This window comes from Melanerpes formicivorus, unplaced genomic scaffold (genome assembly GCF_026170545.1).
Source record: "Melanerpes formicivorus ecotype bairdi unplaced genomic scaffold, bMelFor1.0.p_v2 SCAF_3, whole genome shotgun sequence".
Classification (NCBI taxonomy): domain Eukaryota; kingdom Metazoa; phylum Chordata; class Aves; order Piciformes; family Picidae; genus Melanerpes; species Melanerpes formicivorus.
The window spans coordinates 11,473,546-11,494,417 of NW_027142355.1; the positions used below are offsets into that span (position 1 = coordinate 11,473,546).

Genomic DNA, 20,872 nt, shown 5'->3' on the forward strand with positions numbered 1-20,872 from the left:
CCTGTTAAAGCAGGGTCACCTAGACTGGGTTGTCTAGTCTTTGGTTACATCTGAAGATCTCAAAGGACAGAAAACCCATAAACTGGGCAACTTATGACAGTAGTTTTTGATTTTCACAGAAAAAAAAGTGTTGTCTTTAGTTCAGAGCTCCATGTGCCCACTGGCTCTTGTCCTCTTATTAGGCATTATCAAGAATTTTACAAATATAACCATAATTCAGAGACTAAGAGAATATGTGAGAACTAGATATAGTGCCTTTGGAATTACAGGAAGGTTTTATGAAAGTCTGATGTGTACAGAATCTGGAAATTGTATAAAATTAAAGAGCTTAAGCATGTGAGAAAAGCAATTTCCCTTTCTTCTATAGCAACAAGATTCTCTTTCATACTTTGGTCTTCAAGAATAGTATTGATTTTAATAAAGCTGCCTTCTAGAAAGATTGGCTATTTCAAAGTAGAAAAGAAACAAAAGAAACTTTTTTCTAGAGTGTATCTAACATTCTGTTATCCTATAGAGTCATGCATCAAGATCTTGATCAATGAAGCACTTTAGAGTACGTGCATAGTTAACAAAATTCATGAGTTGTTCTATTTACATTAATGAGATTACTCACATTCTCTAAGTTAAGCATAAGAGAAAGTATTTTATCTTATCCTCTCTGCATTCACAATCAAATTCCATTTAGCCACAGAAAATTTAGCATCTGTTTCAACAGTACTGGAACTTAAGAACTTGAACACAGAAAAACCTACAGGCTTCCTTATGCATATCACTAAGTTTTGATTTTCTATGCTTTTTTTTGCACGTCCAAATACCTCCTCATAAAATAGCACAGCTACACACATTTTTCCGTATTTTCCAGATTCAATACTCTCGGATGACAATGAAAGCTACTGAAGAAAAATGTACCAAAATTGGCAACATGCAAACACATTTGCAATACACACATATATCAAAAACAGCTGACCTAGTTGACTAGAATTTCATGTGATAAAAGTCCTTTTGAATATAATTACAGTAATTTTAACTTACTTTTGCAGAAAGTCAGAGAGCTTCCATTCTAAGCTTAAGATTTCTAAATTTAATGGTCTACAAGGATGTTTACTTAAGTTACTCAGATAATGAAGATGCAGTCATGATGTTCAGTGTAGCCTGGAAAAGGGATTAGGCTAACCAGTGTTGTAGTTTGGGCTGGGTGCCCTCTGCTACAGGGGTGTTTCCTGTGTCCAGAAGTCCAGCCCAGTGGGTGGACACAGGAAGTTAGGTTCTTTCCTACCATGATCCCTTGCACCACCTTAAGTTTTACGGCGGGGTCTGGCACTTCCTCTTTCCTTCCTCTTCGCCACCCGGTAACTGGGGGAGAGATCCCCCGGCCATGGGCCTGGTTACGCCCAAGGCCATGGGGGGATGGGCAGTCTCAGATCTGGCCAGCTGAGACTAGCCTAGCAGTGGGAAGGGGGGGTGGGGAAGGAGGAGCCCTGGGGGTTTTGGATGCACCCTCAGGTGGGGATGGGATCTTTCTGGGTCTGTTTTTGGGTTCTTCTTGTCACTGTGTTTCTAGTTCTTTGCACGCACTCACTGTTCTCTACTTAAACCTTCCATCACTTTTGCAATCTGTTTGTCTGAGTCGTTATTTCTGCGTGTGGTGGGAAGGGGGGGTCTGCCCCAACCCATTACAACCACCTAATTCTAAAGCATAACTTATTGGTCTCTAGGCTCCTCTGAGTTTATTTCCATCAGCTATCATGGAAGCTTAGACGCCCAACACAGCAAGACACACAAGCTTAAAATCAGACATCTGTATGTTTGCATTTATATCTCAAACTCAACCCCACCTCCATTGTTCACAGTACACCCACAGGTAGGAAGGTCACAGATAAGGAACCTCAGAGTTCCAGAAGCTTTAAAAGACTTCCAAACCCAGAAATTCCTACATACTGGTAAGTAATATGCAAACCCATTCAAAAGCATGAATTTGTACTTGCTGATAACTTGACTTTCACATGGAGTCTGTTTAAGCCTCTCATGCAAGCAACCATTTGCAATTTTATAATTGCTAGTATTTCAGTGTGTATTAGAATACAGAATTAACCAGGTTGGAAGAGACTTCTGAGATAATCAAGTCCAACCTATCACCCAACACTATCTAATCAACTAAACCATGGCACCAAGCACCCCATCCAGTCTCTTCCTAAACACCACCTCCCTGGGCAGCCCATTCCAATGGACAACCACTCTTTCTGTGAAGAACGTCTTCCTAACATCCAACCTAAACCTACCCTTGTGCAGCTTGAGACTGTGTCCTCTTGTTCTGGTACTGGGTGCCTGGGAGAAGAGACCAACCCCCACCTGGCTACAACCTCCCTTCAGGTAGTTGTAGACAGCAATAAGGTCTCCCCTAAGCCTCCTCTTCTCCAGGCTAAACAACCCCAGCTCCTTCAGCCTCTCCTCACAGGGACTGTGCTCAAGGCCTCTCACTAGCCTCATTGCCCTTCTCTGGACACACTCAAGAGTCTCAATGTCCTTCTTAAATTGAGGAGCCCGGAACTGGACACAGGACTCAAGGTGTGGCCTAACCAGTGCTGAAGTCCAGGGGCAGAATGACCTCCCTGCTCCTGCTGGCCACACTATTCCTGATGCAGGCTAGGATGCCATTGGCTTTCATGGCCACCTGGGCACACTGCTGGCTCATATTCAGCCAGCTGTCAATCAGTCCCCCCAGGTCCCTTTCTGCATGGCTGCTCTCCAGCCACTCTGACCCCAGCCTGTAGCACTGCATGGGGTTGCTGTGGCCAATGTGTAGAACTGGGCACTCAGATGTGTTAAATCTCTTGTCGTTGGACTCTGCCCATCTGTCCAGCCTGTCAAGGTCCCTCTGCAGAGCTCTCCTACTCTCTAACAGATCAACATCTGCCCCCAGCTTGGTGTCATCTGCAAATTTATTGATGATGGACTCAATCCCCTTGTCCAGATGATAAATTAAAATATTGAACAGGATGGGGCCCAACACTGATCCCTAGGGGACACCACTAGTGACTGGCTGTCAGATGGATGTGGCACCTTTCACCACCACTCTCTAGGCTCAGCCCTCCAGCTGGTTCCTAACCCAGCACAAAGTGCACTTGTCCAAGCCATGAGTTGACAGCTTGGCCAGGAGTTTGCTATGGGGGATGGTGTTCATTTACTTCAAAGTGGTAGCACCTCTCATGGTCCCCAAACTGCTCTACTATGCCACAGAATTTAGGTAAGACATACAGAAAGTGCCAAGATTGAGTCTTTGAGCAAGGCAAAGAAAGAATGTGAAAATAAAGACAGAGCTAAGCAGATGAGATGTATTAAAGTGATACAGATAAAATGACAGTTAGGAGAAGTAAAGGGCTGGCAGAGGTATAAAAAAGATTTTATTTGAAGGAGGAAGGAAGTTAACCTTTTCTTTTTAAATCCTTGTCAAGAGAAAAACAAACATGATGGGGGGAGGTGAAGACATGTAATCGCAGATCACAGACAGGGATATGAATGGGCATACTGTTCTGTGCAAGGTTGTGGTCCAGCTCAAAATCAGAACTTCTTAGTCTGCTTTCATTGGGAATTTGGGAACTCTTGCCTTTCAATAAGAAATTGAAAAATAAATAGGAACAACTAACAAACTGGAGCTGGATGATCAACAAAAGAGGATCAAGAGTACATACACCTTGTCATAATTATATAAATAGCATCTGACTTCTTTTCTAGGATAAAACCTGAGAGCTTATATAACTATGACTGTATGTATTTTAAGTTCATGCTGAAAAAAATTAAAAAAACTTGTTTTTTCTCCATTGTGCACATAATCCTTATGCACAAGATAAAGGCTGTATATAAAGTTATTTATACAGTTGAAGATCAAGCATATAAGTCTGAGTCTTTTTTTATTTACTAACTTTACCTTCTTTTGAGTTTTATACTATCTCTGATTGCAGTTTTCACAAGGTAAACAGTAAGAGGTCATTGACTTCAGTGATATACCACTGAAAATATAATTGCCTGACACAACACAACCCTAATGAGTACCACTCTTCTCCATGGGAAGTTGCCTTGGCAACCAAGTTATCCCAGAAGGTAACTATCCATGTGACAGAAGGTGATGACAGTTACCTGACAAAGATCTGAAAAGTATAAAAACTTTTCAATTACTCAAGTTTAAGAGAAACTTTATGTAATAGAAGTCTACTGACATTAAGAGAAAATATTGAGCTGCTGAACACAAAAGGACCTAGAAACTTCTGAAGAGATGCAGAGTTAGAATATGGATGTTTTGTTTAAACTGTAACATGTTTAGGCTGCCAGTTTTGCAAGTAATATCTCCTTCTCCTATGTTCACATATATTCCTATGCTGTCCAAGAACTGAATTTTATTTAAATCATACTTTTAGATTTACTTTTAAAGAAAACAATGTGAAAAGTTGATCTGGAATTACAGTGAAAGGGGATGAGATCAAGGCTGGGCTCAGTAGATAGCAGGATAGTAAATTGAAGCTCTCAGGTAGGAAGCTAAAAACAAAAATTCCCAAGAGGAAATGAGAGGTGGCAGGATCAAAGGAAGAGGCATGACCTGAGTACAGGCTCCAAAGGATGCTGCTGATTTTGAATGCAGGAGCTGGTTTCTTTGACAACATAATGCAGGTGGACAATAGGAATGATGGGTGGACCACTAGATGGATAAGGAACTGGCTTGATGGCCACACCCAAAGAGTGGCTGTCAATGGCTCCATGTCCCAGTGGAGGCCAGTGACAAGCGGAGTCCCTCAGGGATCAGTCCTGGGACCTGTCTTGTTCAACATCTTTGTGGGTGACATGGACAGTGGCATTGAGTGCACCCTCAGCAAGTTTGCTGATGACACCAAGCTGTGTGGTGCAGCAGACACGCTGGAGGGAAGGGAGGCCATCCAGAGGGACCTTGACAGGCTGGAGAGGTGGGCACAAGCCAACCTCATGAAGTTCAATAAGAGCAAGTGCAGGGTCCTGGATCTGGGTTGAGGCAATCCCAGGCACAAATCCAGGCTGGGCAGTGACTGGCTGGAAAGTAGCCCTGAGGAGAGAGACTTGGGGGTGCTGGTGGACAAAAAGCTCAACATGAGCTCTCAATGTGCACTTGCAGCCCGCAAAGCCAATCAGATCCTGGGCTGCATCAGGAGAAGTGTGGCTAGCAGGTCGAGGGAGGTGATCCTCTCCCTCTACTCAGCCCTGGTGAGACCCCACCTGGAGTACTGTGTCCAGTTCTGGAGAGGGATGTGGAGGTGCTGGAACGTGTCCAGAGAAGGGCCATAAGGATGATCAGAGGGCTGGAGCACCTCTCCTATGAGGACAGACTGAAGGAGTTGGGGCTGTTCAGTCTGCAGAAGAGAAGGCTCTGAGGTGACCTAATTGTGGCCTTCCAGTATCTGAAGGGGGCCTACAGGAAGGCTGGGGAAGGACTTCTCAATATCTCAGGTAGTGATAGGACTAGGGGGAATGGAATGACGCTAGAGGTGGGGAGATTCAGGCTAGATGTGAGGAGGAGGTTCTTCACCATGAGAGTGGTGAGACCCTGGAATGGGTTGTCCAGGGAGGTGGTCGAGGTCCCGTCCCTGGGGGTGTTTAAGAGCAGGCTGGATGAGGCTCTGTCCAGCCTGATCTAGTGTAGGGTGTCCCTGCCCATCGCAGGGCGGTTGGAACTAGATGATCCTTGTGGTCCCTTCCAACCCTGAATGAAACTATGAAACTATGAATCACTACCCAATCACAAAATCACACAGTATTTTTCAATTTACTTCCCAAGAATATTTACTTTCACACTACATCTGTCACCCCACAACATTTAACACATTGACCAGTTTCCACCAATACCTAGAAATCTTAAAGACATGATCACAGCCATGTGTTAGTAATTGGATATTACATATTCAGATGTCCTGACACTTTGAACATGGTCACCTAAGCACAACTTTAAAATTAAGTTGCTATTGAATATGAGAGAAAGTGTTAATGAATTAAAAGGGAAAAAAAATAAGAGAGTAAGATCTGTGTAGCTCAGGAAATTACTAAGTGGTCTTGAAAAAGAATAGTTTGGTAGAGATGTAAAATTATCCAGAATAGCTTCTACTAGGAAGAAAAACAAACAAACAAAAAAAAGCTGGCTGCAAAAAGCTGATGAAAGCTGTCATGTTAGTGAATAATAAATTGGCAAATGAAATCAGTTTGGATATACACAAAGAAGGAAAAACAAAACATACACACCTGCTGTCCTCAATATTAACTGCTGAGACAAGCTGGACTAAATACGAAAAGTTACCTGAAATAATTTATTTTCAACAGGAGTAATAAAATGAGAAATTACAAATACAGAAATAAACAAAGAGACAACAATTTCATCTCACTCTCTGAATCTACAGTGTGCTCATCTCTTGAAGAAGTTTTTATTAAGCATATGACAGAAATAAAATTTATAGTAAAACTATAAAGAGTACTGAGGAGAAAGATAAGCACAAAGAGTGAATGAAATGGCTTCTGTAAGTACATATACAACCAGGTTTGAAAAGGACTGATTACGTACTGAGACAGAAAAAAGTGAGTAAGAATGATTGGACAATGTTTGTCATAATTGAAGCAGTAAGTGGTAGTGAATTCAAAAGAACTTTTTGTTACATCAAACGAGGAGAATTTCTTTTCATGCTGTACAACTTGCAAAAACAAACAAGCACAAAAAACCCACAAAGCCAAACATCGCCACAGGTGTATTTTAAAACAATTAGATACATATTTAATAACACTCAATGGGAATTTTGTAAAGCACATAGAGATGTAATAAAGCTTCTGAGTAGTAGAAGATGGGAGGGTATATACTTTCTGCACTCTTTTGCTCTCACTCTACATGACTCGTTTTTTGCATTTAACCTAACCTGGTTCAAGGATTTTTATGGTTCAAACCACGTTTTGTATAAAAAAGGAGAGAACAGACCACAGTGAGAGATCTTACACTCCTGATGAAGAAAAGGATGAAAAAAATTGTCTACCTATTATCAATAACTCAATATGGAAAATAGATGTTAAAAGAAAAAAAAAGAAAGAAAGAAAGAAAGAAAAATACTCCTGGCCAAGAAACATTAAGTCTGCTTTCAGTAGATATATTTTGATTCTCTTGTCTCAGGTGGCTTAAGGCTTTAATTGAGACCAGAGTAGTAATAGTTTCCTTGTATAGATTTTTTGGTATCTGTTGAGAAATGCAGCCCTGTTTCAACTTTAATTGATTTTATTTTATTTTTAAATAAACACTAATCACAAGACAACTCTACTGAAAACCAGACTTAAGTAATTTTGATGTTCAGGGAATAAAAATCTCTGATTGAATTTATGTCAAAAATGGAAAAAACATGAACAAAAGCTATAACTGCAGCTTTGAACATTTTTTACATTTCAGTCATTGACAGACAAATAACACTACTACATGTAACCTTTTTTTGCCCCCCTCTTTTCTCTCTTTTTCATTTTTTTCTTTTTTACCCAGAGGTAGTAGTGTTACAATTACTGTAACCAAATTTTTATTTTGTTATGTCCCAGGAGTTAGGCCTCTATTTTCCCGTTTGGATAAAAAGAAAAGCTGTGTTTCTGCAGTTTTACCATGAACTTCAGGAAGATTTTTGGGTCCTCAGCACTTCCACAAAATCATAGCCATACTGTTTAGTAAGACATAACAATAGATGTCTACTTTTACATAAAATATGCATCATCAAATGCTAGCAATGAACTACCTAAATGATACCACCAAATAAATGGGAAACATTATGTCTGTTATCATACTAGGCAACAGAGTATATCAGGTCTAACATGACAATAAAAATGAACACTAAGTCAAAGAAAGACTTCAACAAGTCCAAGTGCCGAGTGCTGCACTTTGGCTACGGCAATCTCATGCAGAGCTATAGGATGGGGTCGGAGTGGCTGGAGAGCTCCCAAACAGAGAGGGACCTGGGGGTGCTGATCGACAGCCACCTGAATATGAGCCAACAGTGTGCCCAGGTGCCCAGGAGGGCCAATAGCATCCTGGCCTGCATTAGGAATAGTGTGGCCAGCAGGAGCAGGGAGGTCATAGTGCCCCTGTACTCTGCTTTGGTTAGGCCGCACCTTGAGTACTGTGTCCAGTTCTGGGCCCCTCAGTTTAAGAAGGACATCGAAACACTTGAGCGTGTCCAGAGAAGGGCAACGAGGCTGGTGAAAGGCCTTGAACACAAGCCCTATGAGGAGAGGCTGAGGGAGCTGGGATTGTTTAGCCTGGAGAGGAGGAGGCTCAGGGGTGACCTCATTGCCCTCTACAACTACCTGAAGGGTGGTTGTAGCCAGGAAGGGGTTGGCCTCTTCTCCCAGGCAACCAGCACCAGAACAAGGGGACACAGTCTCAAGCTGCGCCAGGGGAGGTTTAGACTCGAGGTGAGGAGGAAGTTCTTCACCAAGCGAGTCATTCGTCATTGGAACAGGTTGCCCAGGGAGGTGGTTGAGTCATCGACCCTGGAGGCGTTCAAGGGGAGACTGGACGTGGCACTTGGTGCCATGGTCTAGTCATGGGGTCTGTGTTGATAGGTTGGACTCGATGATCCTTGAGGTCCTTTCCAACCTAAGTGATACTATGATACTGTAAACTCCACCCCTCTTTGAAGAAGAAAAAATATAAATGACTAGTCAAGTATATGTGACAGTACTTGGTCTAATGAAAACACTTTTTCCAGACAAAAAGAAATAATACGTATTTTGAGCAAAGAAAGCATCAGTCTCTTGTTTTAAGAAGAAAGATTAAATTTCAAGGAGGAAGATGGACCCATCTGCAGGATTGGAGGAAGCAAAGCATAAACCACTAGGTTCCACCAGATGTGGGTGCTCTCTGTTGAAGTTTGCCTAACAGGTGAAACCTGAGAACCAATCTACCATCTACCAGTTAAGAAAATCTTCATAGGAAAAGACAGCAAATAAGCTGGAAAAGGCAAGCAATCATTCTGATTTAACACTAGGGTTCAAATGACAGCTCTGCTCTCTCAGCCTGTCTTAGACTGGCTGTGGCCCTCTCACTGGGCTAATCTGAAGAAAACTAATAGACACTGCCAAGGAGCAGAGGGTAATAGGAGCTAAGAGAAAAAGTATTTCAGCAATAAGAAAGTAGAATTATATAGTACTGGTGAGTTGATTTATCAGTGTTATTATTTGCTTTCTCCTATACCTCTTGTGAATCTTCGTAATCGTTTTGTATCTTACATGGTAGGATTATATGCTTTAATTTGCATTTAATTTTTACAGCAAGCCTTAAAATATTTTGGCAATGCAAAACTTTTCCTCAGACAGGAATAGGGTAAAGATGTAAAGTAGGACACCAAGGCACTGTAAACGGTACTTTTCTCACCTGCCTGTTTCTGCAGGGTATCCAGTAAGTCTGAGTGAGTGACTCATAGTTTCAACTACATCAGCCTACTGGTAAGCCAGCAATACAGCAGTTAACTAAGTGGTACTAAATAAAAAGGCTCCCTGGCAGGAGAAAAATATTAGGCTGTACACTTAACTGTAAGTATTCATACTGCATTTGCCACCATACACTTAAAACTGAAAACTAATATACACAGCTGCTACAATTTTGTTTGGTTGGGGTCTTTTTGTTTTGAGGGGTTTTTGCTTGTTTCTTCATTCTCTGAGTAAGTTTTTACCCATGGAACTTGCATCACTGTCTTTTCTGAAAATTACATACTACTACAGATTTACTTAAGCAGAGAAATCACTGCACAAATGAGCACAAAAAGGTAATTTATGTGAGAACATCAGATCAGACATAAAACACTGTAATGAAAAATACATACACTCTGTTGTGCATGAAATAAAATGAAGTACTTTTATGTCAAGAAAAATTCTTATTCTGTTTAAAACAGTAGTCAGTATAATGCCATGTCATCCTGTATCAGGATGATTTGATGGAATTGTTGAAGACTTCCTTCTAGCTTCAAACTGCTCAGAAATCAAATGTAGTTTTGTCTCAATATTTAAGCAATTTTAAAATACTGAGAGTTAAAACTAACCACCCTTCTTCTCCATGTATTGGTATAAACCCACTAATGTCCAAGACCTGTATTGCCATTATTAGTCAGGAATGAAGAGTTCAGAATGGAAGCCATCACTATAATGGCATTGCTCCCTGCTGCCCACCAAACAGAGAAATAAACAGCTATGTAAACACAGGGGATCTTAAAAGTGTCTCAAGGACAGCACATATTTTAAGAAATAAAATAAGCCAGAAGAAACACTTCAATAAAATACCTTAACGGAAGCAAGGATACTTTCTGAGGTAAACATTTAAAATATTTATCTAGAATAGAACATAACATATGCCGAGTATGGAGACATCCTCATTTCTAATACAATATGCTGAATCTTTTAAGTCAGAGTTAGAAGCCAAGAAGAGTCAGTTACAAATACACAAAGCAATCTTCAAACTAGTGTCAAAAGACCCCTCTGACAATGAACAACGATAAAACTAACTTGCATTTCGAAAGTCCATAGAAAAATGTTAAACACATGCATCCTGAATAAATCAGCCATCATGCTACCTCAAGGTACTGATCCTTTATGCCAAAAAAGACGACAAAAAGTAAGATAAAAGTCAAGAGATAAAAAGATAAAACTGAGGTCTTATGTTACACTATTTTGTTTTGTGGAATCTTTCAGACTTGACAAAGTCTATGAACATTCATATTTATCAGTTCTACGGATCTAAAACTTGAAGACCTTAGGCATAACTTAAGCAATTTCTATTTTGAGGCAATTTTCAAAGTACTTAGCATTTATCTTAAAAAAATAAAAAATAAAAAAAATCAAAACTAAACCAAAACAAACACCCACCCCCAATCAACAATAAAAACAGTAGCACAGCTCAAAAGAGTGAAAAAGTAGGATAATTCATTCAGATGCAATTCAGGTTAAACAATAAAGCAAAATAAATATTTACGGCTAAGAAGCTCTGACAACGTATCCTTTGTAAGCGAGATGCATAAAGTCTTTAATTTTTCTACTTTGTCAAGTACTGCTACAGAAGACAGTGATGTATTTTAGTGGATTTTACAGATACAGATACAGAATACCAGAGTATTTACTGAAGTGAGGATTTGGGAATCTTTCAGAATTTGTCTTCCCTGCAGCACTAACTAGGGGGAGTACAGGAATTTTGGATTATATGCCCAAAGAGTCTAACAAATGAGTGATGAATCCTAAATTAAACTAGACAGAAAATATGGCACCAGCCAGAGTACCTTTGCTAACATACCTACTGACAGATGTAGACTTCATTTAAGTGTCCAATCTTATTCTCAACAAAGTCAGCAGGGGAATTACAACGAATTTTGAGGTTAAATGAAGTTCTAACAAATCCAGATAACAACAGTTATATATCACACTAGGAAATATATAAAAGCAGGCTGTTTAAGTTTGCTCTAATTTTCCTGAAACTCCCTGTTGCAGTTCATGACAAAGTGGAGCCCACTCTCAGAACAACCTATCTGGAATTTAAACTGGAGATGGCACAATCTATTTGCTGTGGAAAGATAAGACACAATGCTTTCTTCTGTGAAGACACCCACTCTCTTTTCAAGAGAATCCACAGTTTTCTAACTCTCAGGACAGGAAGGAAGCCACTCAACACTACCCTGGATTTCTGCAGGAAACAGAAGAGTGAGGATGCACTCTTGGTCCAGACATGAAGGAATCCAGCTGTCTCTGTCTTTTCATTCCTTCATTACATGAAGGAATGCTACTTCCCCACCTATCCTGAATCCTCTTCTGGCACTGCACCTGTGCTATTACTAAATCATGCTGTCCACTGGGACTAGAATTGTCCATAAACAGTGCCTTGCAAAGGCCACATTCCTTTGTGAGAGTCATGAGGTAGGTAGAGTCTCAGCAAAAGCCCTCACATCAGCTGAGTAGGGATGTCTGCTGCGGCTAATATTACATTGCAACATGGTAAATTCACCTTCCCTCTGCACTTCTACAGCAGTTAAAGGTATTTCTCCTTCCAGCAGTTCAAGAATATTGGGGGGGGAAAGTCAGTACATGCACATCTTGAGCAGCCAATAGTAATGATACACTATTTGTGTAAAACACTATGATACTGATTAACACTTCAGACAAAACTCTGCACAAACTTTCCCAGCTCTTGTACACTCACTCCATTCATTATCCATATTATTTAGCTGATAAGACCCATATTATAGGTAAGTAATATAAGCACAACTGAAATTTGATAAGCAACTAGCAGAAATGCTGGAGGCTGTTTCAGAAAAAGGGCTTGCAATATAGGTGACTGCCTACATTAACAGGTTTTAAATATGCTATTCACCAAGAAATGCATACAGAACAGTCTGCTAAATACCACAACCTGAAAACAGTACAGATCTACTGCACCTGCTGAATCAAAACAGAATTGCTCCTTAAGCATGTTTAATGCACAAAAATAGTTCCACTGTGGGAACAAGAATTCCACTTAGGCATTTACATATGGTAAATCTTCATTTAAAAAGATATACTTGAAAATAGCATGTAAATACCTAAGTATTAAGCTTTTAAATACTGTAGAGAACTACAGTAATATAGCAGAATGTGCTAAAAATCAGAATTAAATAATCTGAACTACTTATTATGCATAAAGACCCCACTGAAGCATAAGTTGAGAGGTGCCTATAGACTAGCAATTGAGAGAGGGTTCTTTTCACCATGGCATGTTTGAGAAAGGAACCACATGCTTGGTCTCCAAAAGAAACTTCTCAACTTTTTTTTAGAATTAAAGTTCATAGATGAGCACAAAGTGAGGTTTTGGGAAAACCAGCTATTTATGGAGCATATCTTGATGTTTAGGGTGGAGGAAGAGCTTTTATAAGATTTCAACACATTGATGAGACTAATCATCAAGTACCAAATCCAGTGCTAGAGTTAGCATTGTAACAAAAAAAAACTTTCAGGAGTTAGAAATGCTGCAGCAATAGCAACAAAAATTATTCAAAATTAGAGTAATTAGCCACAGTGAAACATTTAAATAGCTCAATCTTTCAGTTTATCAGAAAGATTGTAAAAAGAATAAGTATTTTCCACTAGAAGAAAATGTGTGGTAATAACAGACATTAAAATGAGTAACAGAGGTTGTAATGAGACAAAGGAGGTAGAAGCACCCTAGGTGAAAGCAGTAGCCAAATTCAATTCAGAAATTTGTTGAACAACAAAATAAAATCTGCAAGGATGTCACCTCTTAGGACACTTACAGCAGAACCCTCGTTTTTTAACACTTGATTCTCAGATTTTGATACTGTTCTACAAAATTCACTTCACTGAAACAACTTATGGGACTCATTAAATGAACAGCAAGTAATTCTTAACCCTCTGTTAGAGGTATGGATAGATGGTTTGAATGGACATTCTGACATCACAGTGTACAAAATTGAACACTGAAGACTGATATTTAATGATCTCCATGAGAAATATGTTATTCTCATATTTATTAAGTTGGAAATCTCTTCATGAATTTAAAATATTTTAACTTTTCTTCTCCCTTTTTTTTTTTTCCTAACTTCAACAAAATTAAAAATACACTGTCAAAATTGCAAGAAGAAGCTACTGAAACACTAAGTAATAGAACTAAAAAGGGGTAAATAGTTTTTCTCCAATATCAGTTCCTTCTTGATAGTCAGGCAAGAAATTATTGAAGAAAAATAATCACCCCAACTAGAGGTCAGTGACCTAAGGAGTTTTGTCCAAACAGTGAAAGAGAAGACATGACTGAAGGATGAATGCTAAGAACTGGATACCAGAAGCTGGTATTGGATTGAGCAGTTAAACAGATGAGCAGTAACAAGCCTGGATCTCAGAATCAGTGGAGGGCACTGATTAAGCACAATTCAACCTTTTGCTTCTTTGAAGAGACAGAAGGTACTACTGACTTTAACCCATCTTTTAAGTGTGTGTTCATTTTAGTACCATAAACTCTTATGACACCAAGTGATTGATTTTGAAAGGCAAGAAGACTTGAAAATACTGTTTCTAAGTGATAATGATCACTGGAGATTTTCTGTCTCATGTTTATGATTCTTAGATGACATTTCAAGAAAAAACACTCACAAACATTATCAGAGTTATGGAGATATAAAAAAGTACATACTTGGTATGTGTCCCATAATCTGATGGTACACCGTAAAGGGACTTCTCTCATCAGCAGGTTATTCATCCAACGGAAAGCAAATTGCAAGTATTTCACCTCATGCTGATCCAAGTGCTTATGAACCTGTTCTGAAGACAGAATAAACAGACATTTTACCATAAATTTTCTGAAATCCTTTAAGTATCAAATGCACCATTTGAAACACTATAATACTCCTTCAATCCCAAGCAAATAAAATGTGGTGGTGCATGTAAATTCGTGTAACTGAATAAAAATCTCCAAAATAGAAACAACAAGGGAAACATTACTTTGTATTTCTTTTTTTCTGCCTCTAGATAACTTAAACAACTGCTCCAAGTTGTGCTATCTTCAGAAAAGATTAAGATCAGAGCTTTACCATATACCACAAAAAGTACACAAAATTATTTAGATACATATATCTTCATTAATTTCTTAGGCTGTAAATCATTTGGGGAAAGACTACAAGAAACAAGGTTTTTTTGTAAGTAACACATTGGATTGCAAAAATAAAGCGTTGAAAATAAAAAATGAACATTAAATTAGCAATAGCAAAGAAATATAAGGAAAGTATACATAAAAGTTGCATTCACTTGGAAAAAAAAAAGTGAGATTAATATGTAAGACATACAGTGAGCAAATTTAAGTATTTTGCAACTTAAATAATTGCCTAATACACCAAATAAATATAAATAATAACCAGTTTAGTATTTGAATGCTATAATAATCACTTGCTTGGGTTGTTGCTGGAGCTAACTGAACTAATCTGCTAAATGTCTTCATATATTTAGCAGAACTTACTCCAAAAAGGATAACAGACATTCTGTTAATAGGTTTTAACTAAGAGGCTCAAGTATGACATTGGCATGGTGTAAATAACAAATACTGGAGAAATGCTAATGTGCTATTTTGCATAAATTCATGACAAGAAGTCTTTGTTAAAGCCTAAATGAGAAAATCCTACTGTGTATCTTTATACGAAAAACACTCTTGGGAGTCACCCACATTCACAGAGGTGTATTATCTACTAGATGAGTACACAGTGATCCTATGAATTTCACATTTCTGAGAAATATCTAAAAAGGCACTAAAATACTAACTTTTTTTAAAGTAATATCAAAAGTATGGTAGCACTGCTACTGGAGGGATTACCTAAAGACTAACGTAGTAGAAAGCTAAATAATACTAAATTATAATGTAGACTGATTTTTTTTTCTTTCTCAAGATGTATTTGGTGGTGGTATGAACATGTCAGCCAATATGACAGAGCTGTTTCAATACAGAAGCAAGAAGTAGACATTTTTTAGGTTTTAGAAACAATCAACACTAAGCTTTCATTAAAATAAGACTAGACAGAAGACGTTACACCAATGGTCCACCTAGGAATGATTAGTTTTATTTCTATATATAGCACTAACCAGCTAATTAGATACTTCTGTCATACAACAGACTAAACTGCTACTATGAGATGCAAAAAGTTAGCGAATGAGGACAGAAAAACAGTAATTTTGTGCTGCTTTAAGTGATCTCACCAAGTCCCAGATAATCTTTCGCCTTTCCTTCCTTTATATGTGCAGGAAAAGGACTCACAGTATTATGCAGGCACAATGTACAGTGGTATTGTTGATATTTGTCAACTTCAGATGGATTTTCCACTTCATGTAATAGCCTAAGCCATGCAGTCTTAAGGCCCTGTGACTAACTGTCCTTCCTCTACAAACCTGATATTCTCCTATCACCTTCACACCATTTTACCTCGGGCCTATTGCAAAATTTACCAGTTGCTCCAGTTGGGAGTGAGACAACAGTCAGTATCAAGGCTAGTTCGGAGCTTAGTATCAAGTGAACAACCCGTGCCAATGCAATGAGTATCTAGTCAGCACTCGAAACACAACAGTTAACTGCGAGGCTTACTCTGCTGCCTTTCCTCAACAGCACTGCTAATCTGGGTCACTCTATTATTATTGTTTATTTAAATAAATGAATAAATAAATAAATGAATAAATAAATGAATAAATGGTGGAATTCTACACAGTGGAGACTTTTCTCCCTGTAAAATACTGATAAAACAAGTCCTCTACTTGAAAAGTTATCGGAAGGAGAAGACAGATATGGCAGCTATGTATGTTCTGTAAACTTAGAGAAATAGTCCACATTTTAAAGACAGCATAAGCTTCAGAAGCTTCTGTATTTTCATTTTTCACACAGAGGCCTTGCATGGTTCTAATTTTAAACAGAATCTAATACAATAGGCTATTTCAGTTGGAAGTCACCTACTACAACAGCTCTCTAGTTCAACTGCCTGAACAGCTGAGGGCTGCCCAAAAGCTAAAACACCTTATTAAGGGCATTGTCCAAATGCCTCTTGAACAGTGACAGGACTGGGGCAATCAATGACCTCTCTAGCAGCCCTGTTCGACCACCCTGTTGGTAAAGAAATGCTTCCTATTGACCATCTTAAACTTCTCCTGGTGTAGTTTTGAACAACTCCAAATTTCCTGTCCCTGAATACCTGGGAAAAGAGCTCAGCACCTCCCTTTCCATTTCCCCTCCTCAGGAAGCTGTGGAGAGCAACAGGGTCACACCTCAGCATCCTTTTCACTAAACTAGACAAGCCGCAACTCCTTAACCATTCCTTATAAGATGCCTTCTAGCCCTCTCACTAGCTTTGTTGCCCTCCCCTGGACAAATCCAAGAATCTTCACATCCTTCAATCATGGGGCCCAGAACTGTACATAGTGCTGAAAGCAAGGCTGCACCAATGCTGAGTGCAGTGGTATAATCACCTCTTTTGCCAAGCTGGTTATACTGCGTTGGATGCACCCTAGGATGGGCTTTGCCCTCTAGGTTGCCAGGACTCACTGATGACTCATAATGATCCTGCTGTCAAGCAGCATCCTGAAATATGCTTTTGCAAGGCGTCACGTGGTTAAGCACTAGTAGTCTTAACCACAGAGGCAGAGAGCTCTCCAGGGCATAGGCAGTCCAGGAGGTGGACCCAGGAAACAGTAATTTTGTTACCCAATCCCATAATTCTGCTATCTCTTTTTAGCAGCAAGGCCAACTCAGTCTCTTTTCTCCCTCCTTTCGGCTCTCCAGAGGGAGTTCTTATCTGATAAAACAGGGGAGTATGCCTGTTTATGGCCTTCAGAGGCCTGACTAATTTGTCCTGTGCAATTTTTGCCTGTTTAAGCCTAATGGATGAGAGATAACGGATGGGGCAAGGGGTAAGACAAGAAAAGAAGCACCAGGGCTTGTGGTTTATTCTGGTTACAGGAAGGTTTTTGAGGTTTTTATGTATCCTGTATGAGTATTAGGTGTTAAGGATTCATGTATTCTGTATTTTTCTGTATATGTTTAAATACAATTCTGTATTTCTCCCCAATTCAATGAGAGCACTTTATTTTACTCTTTTAAGGGAGTAAAACTATATTTGTCCACTCTTTAAATAAAGACACAAGGCCACTCTAGCCAGGTCTCTCTGAATTTGTACTTCTGCCCAGCCTTACCCCAGCACAGGTGCAGAATGGTGCAACTGTTCTGTTTAAAATTTTTATATTTTCAATTAAATGAATCAAATCGCTGGTAATTCCCCAATGCCACAACCTATCTAGATCTCTCTGTAAGGCCTCTTCTCAGTCTAGAGAGACTCACAATTTGGAATCACCATCAAATCTACAAATAGTGCAGGCAACTCCTGCATCCTGCATTCAGACAACTTCTGAAAATATTGAGCTGAACCAATCCCACAATTGAATCAGTCACCAGCCAGATGGAGCCCCATTCATTGCTACCCTGTTCCTTTTGAGCCCTGCCCTTCAGCCGGTCCTTCACTTAGTGCAACATTATTAGGTCAGTTATGCAAAAACAGGTATATAATTCCTACCACATGTCTGCCTTTGCTATAGACAAGTTGAGCTTCAAGTTAAGTATACTAAGTGTTACATTTTTAAAATGTCACTTTTAGATACCTGTATGGCAGAGTACTGTAATTCACCATATGATGCAGGATGAAAAAGTCAGTTTTACTTCTAGCTGGTACCTCATCACAAGCATTTTTGCTCTTCACACAGCCATTGAAAGTAAGTAATGAAGAACAGTAATTTAAATTGTGCCAGTTGTGATATTTCAACTACAGTTGTTAGAAGGCATAGTGAATTTATTGAAAGTCGCTTTCTAGCCTAAACAAGTTGAAAAATAGACTACTAAGCTCCATGCATTATATACAATTGACATAAGACTGGAATAGATGATGCATTAAGTAAAAAAGCTCATTTTTCCTGCATTGCAAGTAATGTAGAGCAGAGACTATTTTGCTGATAAAAGTAATTTGAATAGTCATAATCTAAATTTAAATTTTCCATTTCAATGAAAATAAGTGCGTGTGTGGAATGGAAAAGCAAGATATATAATTACTGTCAGCATTCAGACTTCAAATATTTTATAAAAAAGTACTTCTACTGCAGTTTCTGGCAGTAACTTTTTATATAGTTTGTTCAAAAGTTCTTTTATCAAAATTCAAAAGAGAGAAGAATTATATTTAATAAGTTTCCCAGTACTTTCAATAAATCTCTATATAAAGCTCTGGTGAAGCAACTCTTCTGATTAAAGAATAAAATACGTTATACAGATGCATTTCAAAGTAGCATACTGTCAGTTTTTAGTTCAAAGAAAGGAATAAATGTGTGCATTTCTCATGAAAAGCCATACAATTCTTCTCAAAGTGTACACAGGATACAAGAGAAACCCTCTGGTACCAATCCAAAATGAACACTAAAATAATCAGCCAACCTTTGCCACAGAGGTTTATTTGTATTGTCATTTACATACAGAGTGTTTTGCACTGAATCAAGAATTGTTCCGGTTGCAAAGGAGCTTTATGATGATCAAGTCCAAGTATAAATCTAACACTGTCAAGCCCACCACTAAACCACATCCTTCAGCACCACATTTATGTCTTTTAAATGCCTCCAGGGCTCCACAACTTCCCTGGGCAGCTTGTTCAAATGCTTGACAGTTCTTTCAATGACAATTTTTCCCTAATGTCCAATCTAAACCTCACATGGTGCAACTTGAGGCAGTTTCCTCTTATCCTATCACTTGTTAACTTGGAGAAGAGACAAACACCCAAATGACTACAAGCTCCTTTCAAGTAGTTGGAGAAAGCAGTAAGATATCCTCTGACCCTCCCTTCCCTTTCTCCAAGTTAAATAACTTCAGTTTCCTCAGCAGCTCCTCACAGGACTTGTCCAGGTGCCTTCATAGAACCTTCTACTCTCAAGAATATTAACATTCCCATCTAACTTGGTGTCATCTGCAGACTTACTGAGGGTGCATTCAATTCCTTCATCCAGATCACTAATAAGATGTTTAACAGATGCGACCCTGATACTGAGGAACACCACTTGTGACCAGCCAAAAACTGGATTTAAATCCATTCACCACAACTATTTGTGCTGGTCATCCAGCCAGTTTTTTCACTCAGCCATGAGCAGCCAGCTTCTCCAGGAGACCACTGGAGAAGGCCATGTCAAAGGCTTTACTAAAGTCTAGGTAGACTGTGTTCCAACAACACTCTAGCAGGTTTGTCTTTCTGGACCATGTCAATAAAGGCAAGCATTACAAATTAATCATTCAGAACAACATAATGGAAGACAAGTCAAAGAAAGCAAAGAATGCCTACATCTCCCCTTTATAAGGGAGCAGCACAAGCTCTCCTCCCCTTCTTCTCCCCCACTCTCTTCCTTCCCAGTGGGCTCCCTTATCTTTGCTATGCAGAGGAGTGGGGCTTGCAGTGGCCTGGCTGGGGCCTTGATCCGGCAAGCTGAATTTTAAGTTGCATCACTCAGGTTTGGTATGGGGGGAGTGGGTACAGAGGCATGAGGACCGGGCATTGGAAGCCTGGGGTTTTGGCCTGTTTGAAGGGAGGTTTGTAGAAAGTTTTGACCTGAAGAGGTTTCTGGAGAACCATGGCTGAGGTGGACTATGGATTTATATACTTTATATGCTCTTGTACTATTGTTTGTAGTTATGAATAGTACTTCCATTTAAACTTCTAATTCTTTCCAACCCAGTGTGAAGCATTTTCTTTACTCCTTTGGGAAGGGTTGAAGAGCATCTGTCTCATTCCTTAGACCAAAGACATCTTTCAAAGCCAGAACATTTAGGGGAGACAACGGTCAGAGTTTGGAGTAAAATCTCTACATCAAATGGTGCAGGTTAAAGCTCACAACTCCCTAACCTTGTGACCATTTTAGGCTGTGCCTTTAAGAATGTAATGAGTTTGAGGCAGACCCCCTCCCCACCACAAACTTGAATTAACAAAATTCTGAAGAAAAGCAGATTTATCAAAACTACAGCTTATTATTGAGTTGTTATTATTATATTGTTTTTATTGATATACATTAATAACAAAAGAAACTTGTGATGACTGAAAAAGACATTCTGAAAGATCATAAATGTGCACTTGAAGACAAGATCTCATTATGATGAAAAAATTATGCTTCAAGTAATAGTAGACATCTGATTAAAAGATTTACATGATTATTATATCTTGCTCCAGAATTAGGTTGCCTTTTATAACTGGCTAAACTCATTCACTGTAAGAATTAAAATAAAAGCATTAAAAAAAAAAAAAGTAATTGAAATGTCCTCTACAAAATGAAG

General features: G+C 39.1%; 1 protein-coding gene across 2 annotated transcripts in view; it reads right to left on the minus strand.

Annotated features, from left to right (window-relative positions):
- TBC1D22A (TBC1 domain family member 22A) overlaps positions 1–20,872 on the minus strand; it is a 175,601-nt gene that overhangs the window by 85,698 nt on the left and 69,031 nt on the right. For both annotated transcript variants that reach the window (XM_068166371.1, XM_068166361.1), the window contains one exon: positions 14,189–14,316. In XM_068166371.1, coding sequence (XP_068022472.1) covers positions 14,189–14,316 — 128 coding nt within the window. The remainder of the gene's footprint in view (positions 1–14,188; positions 14,317–20,872) is intronic.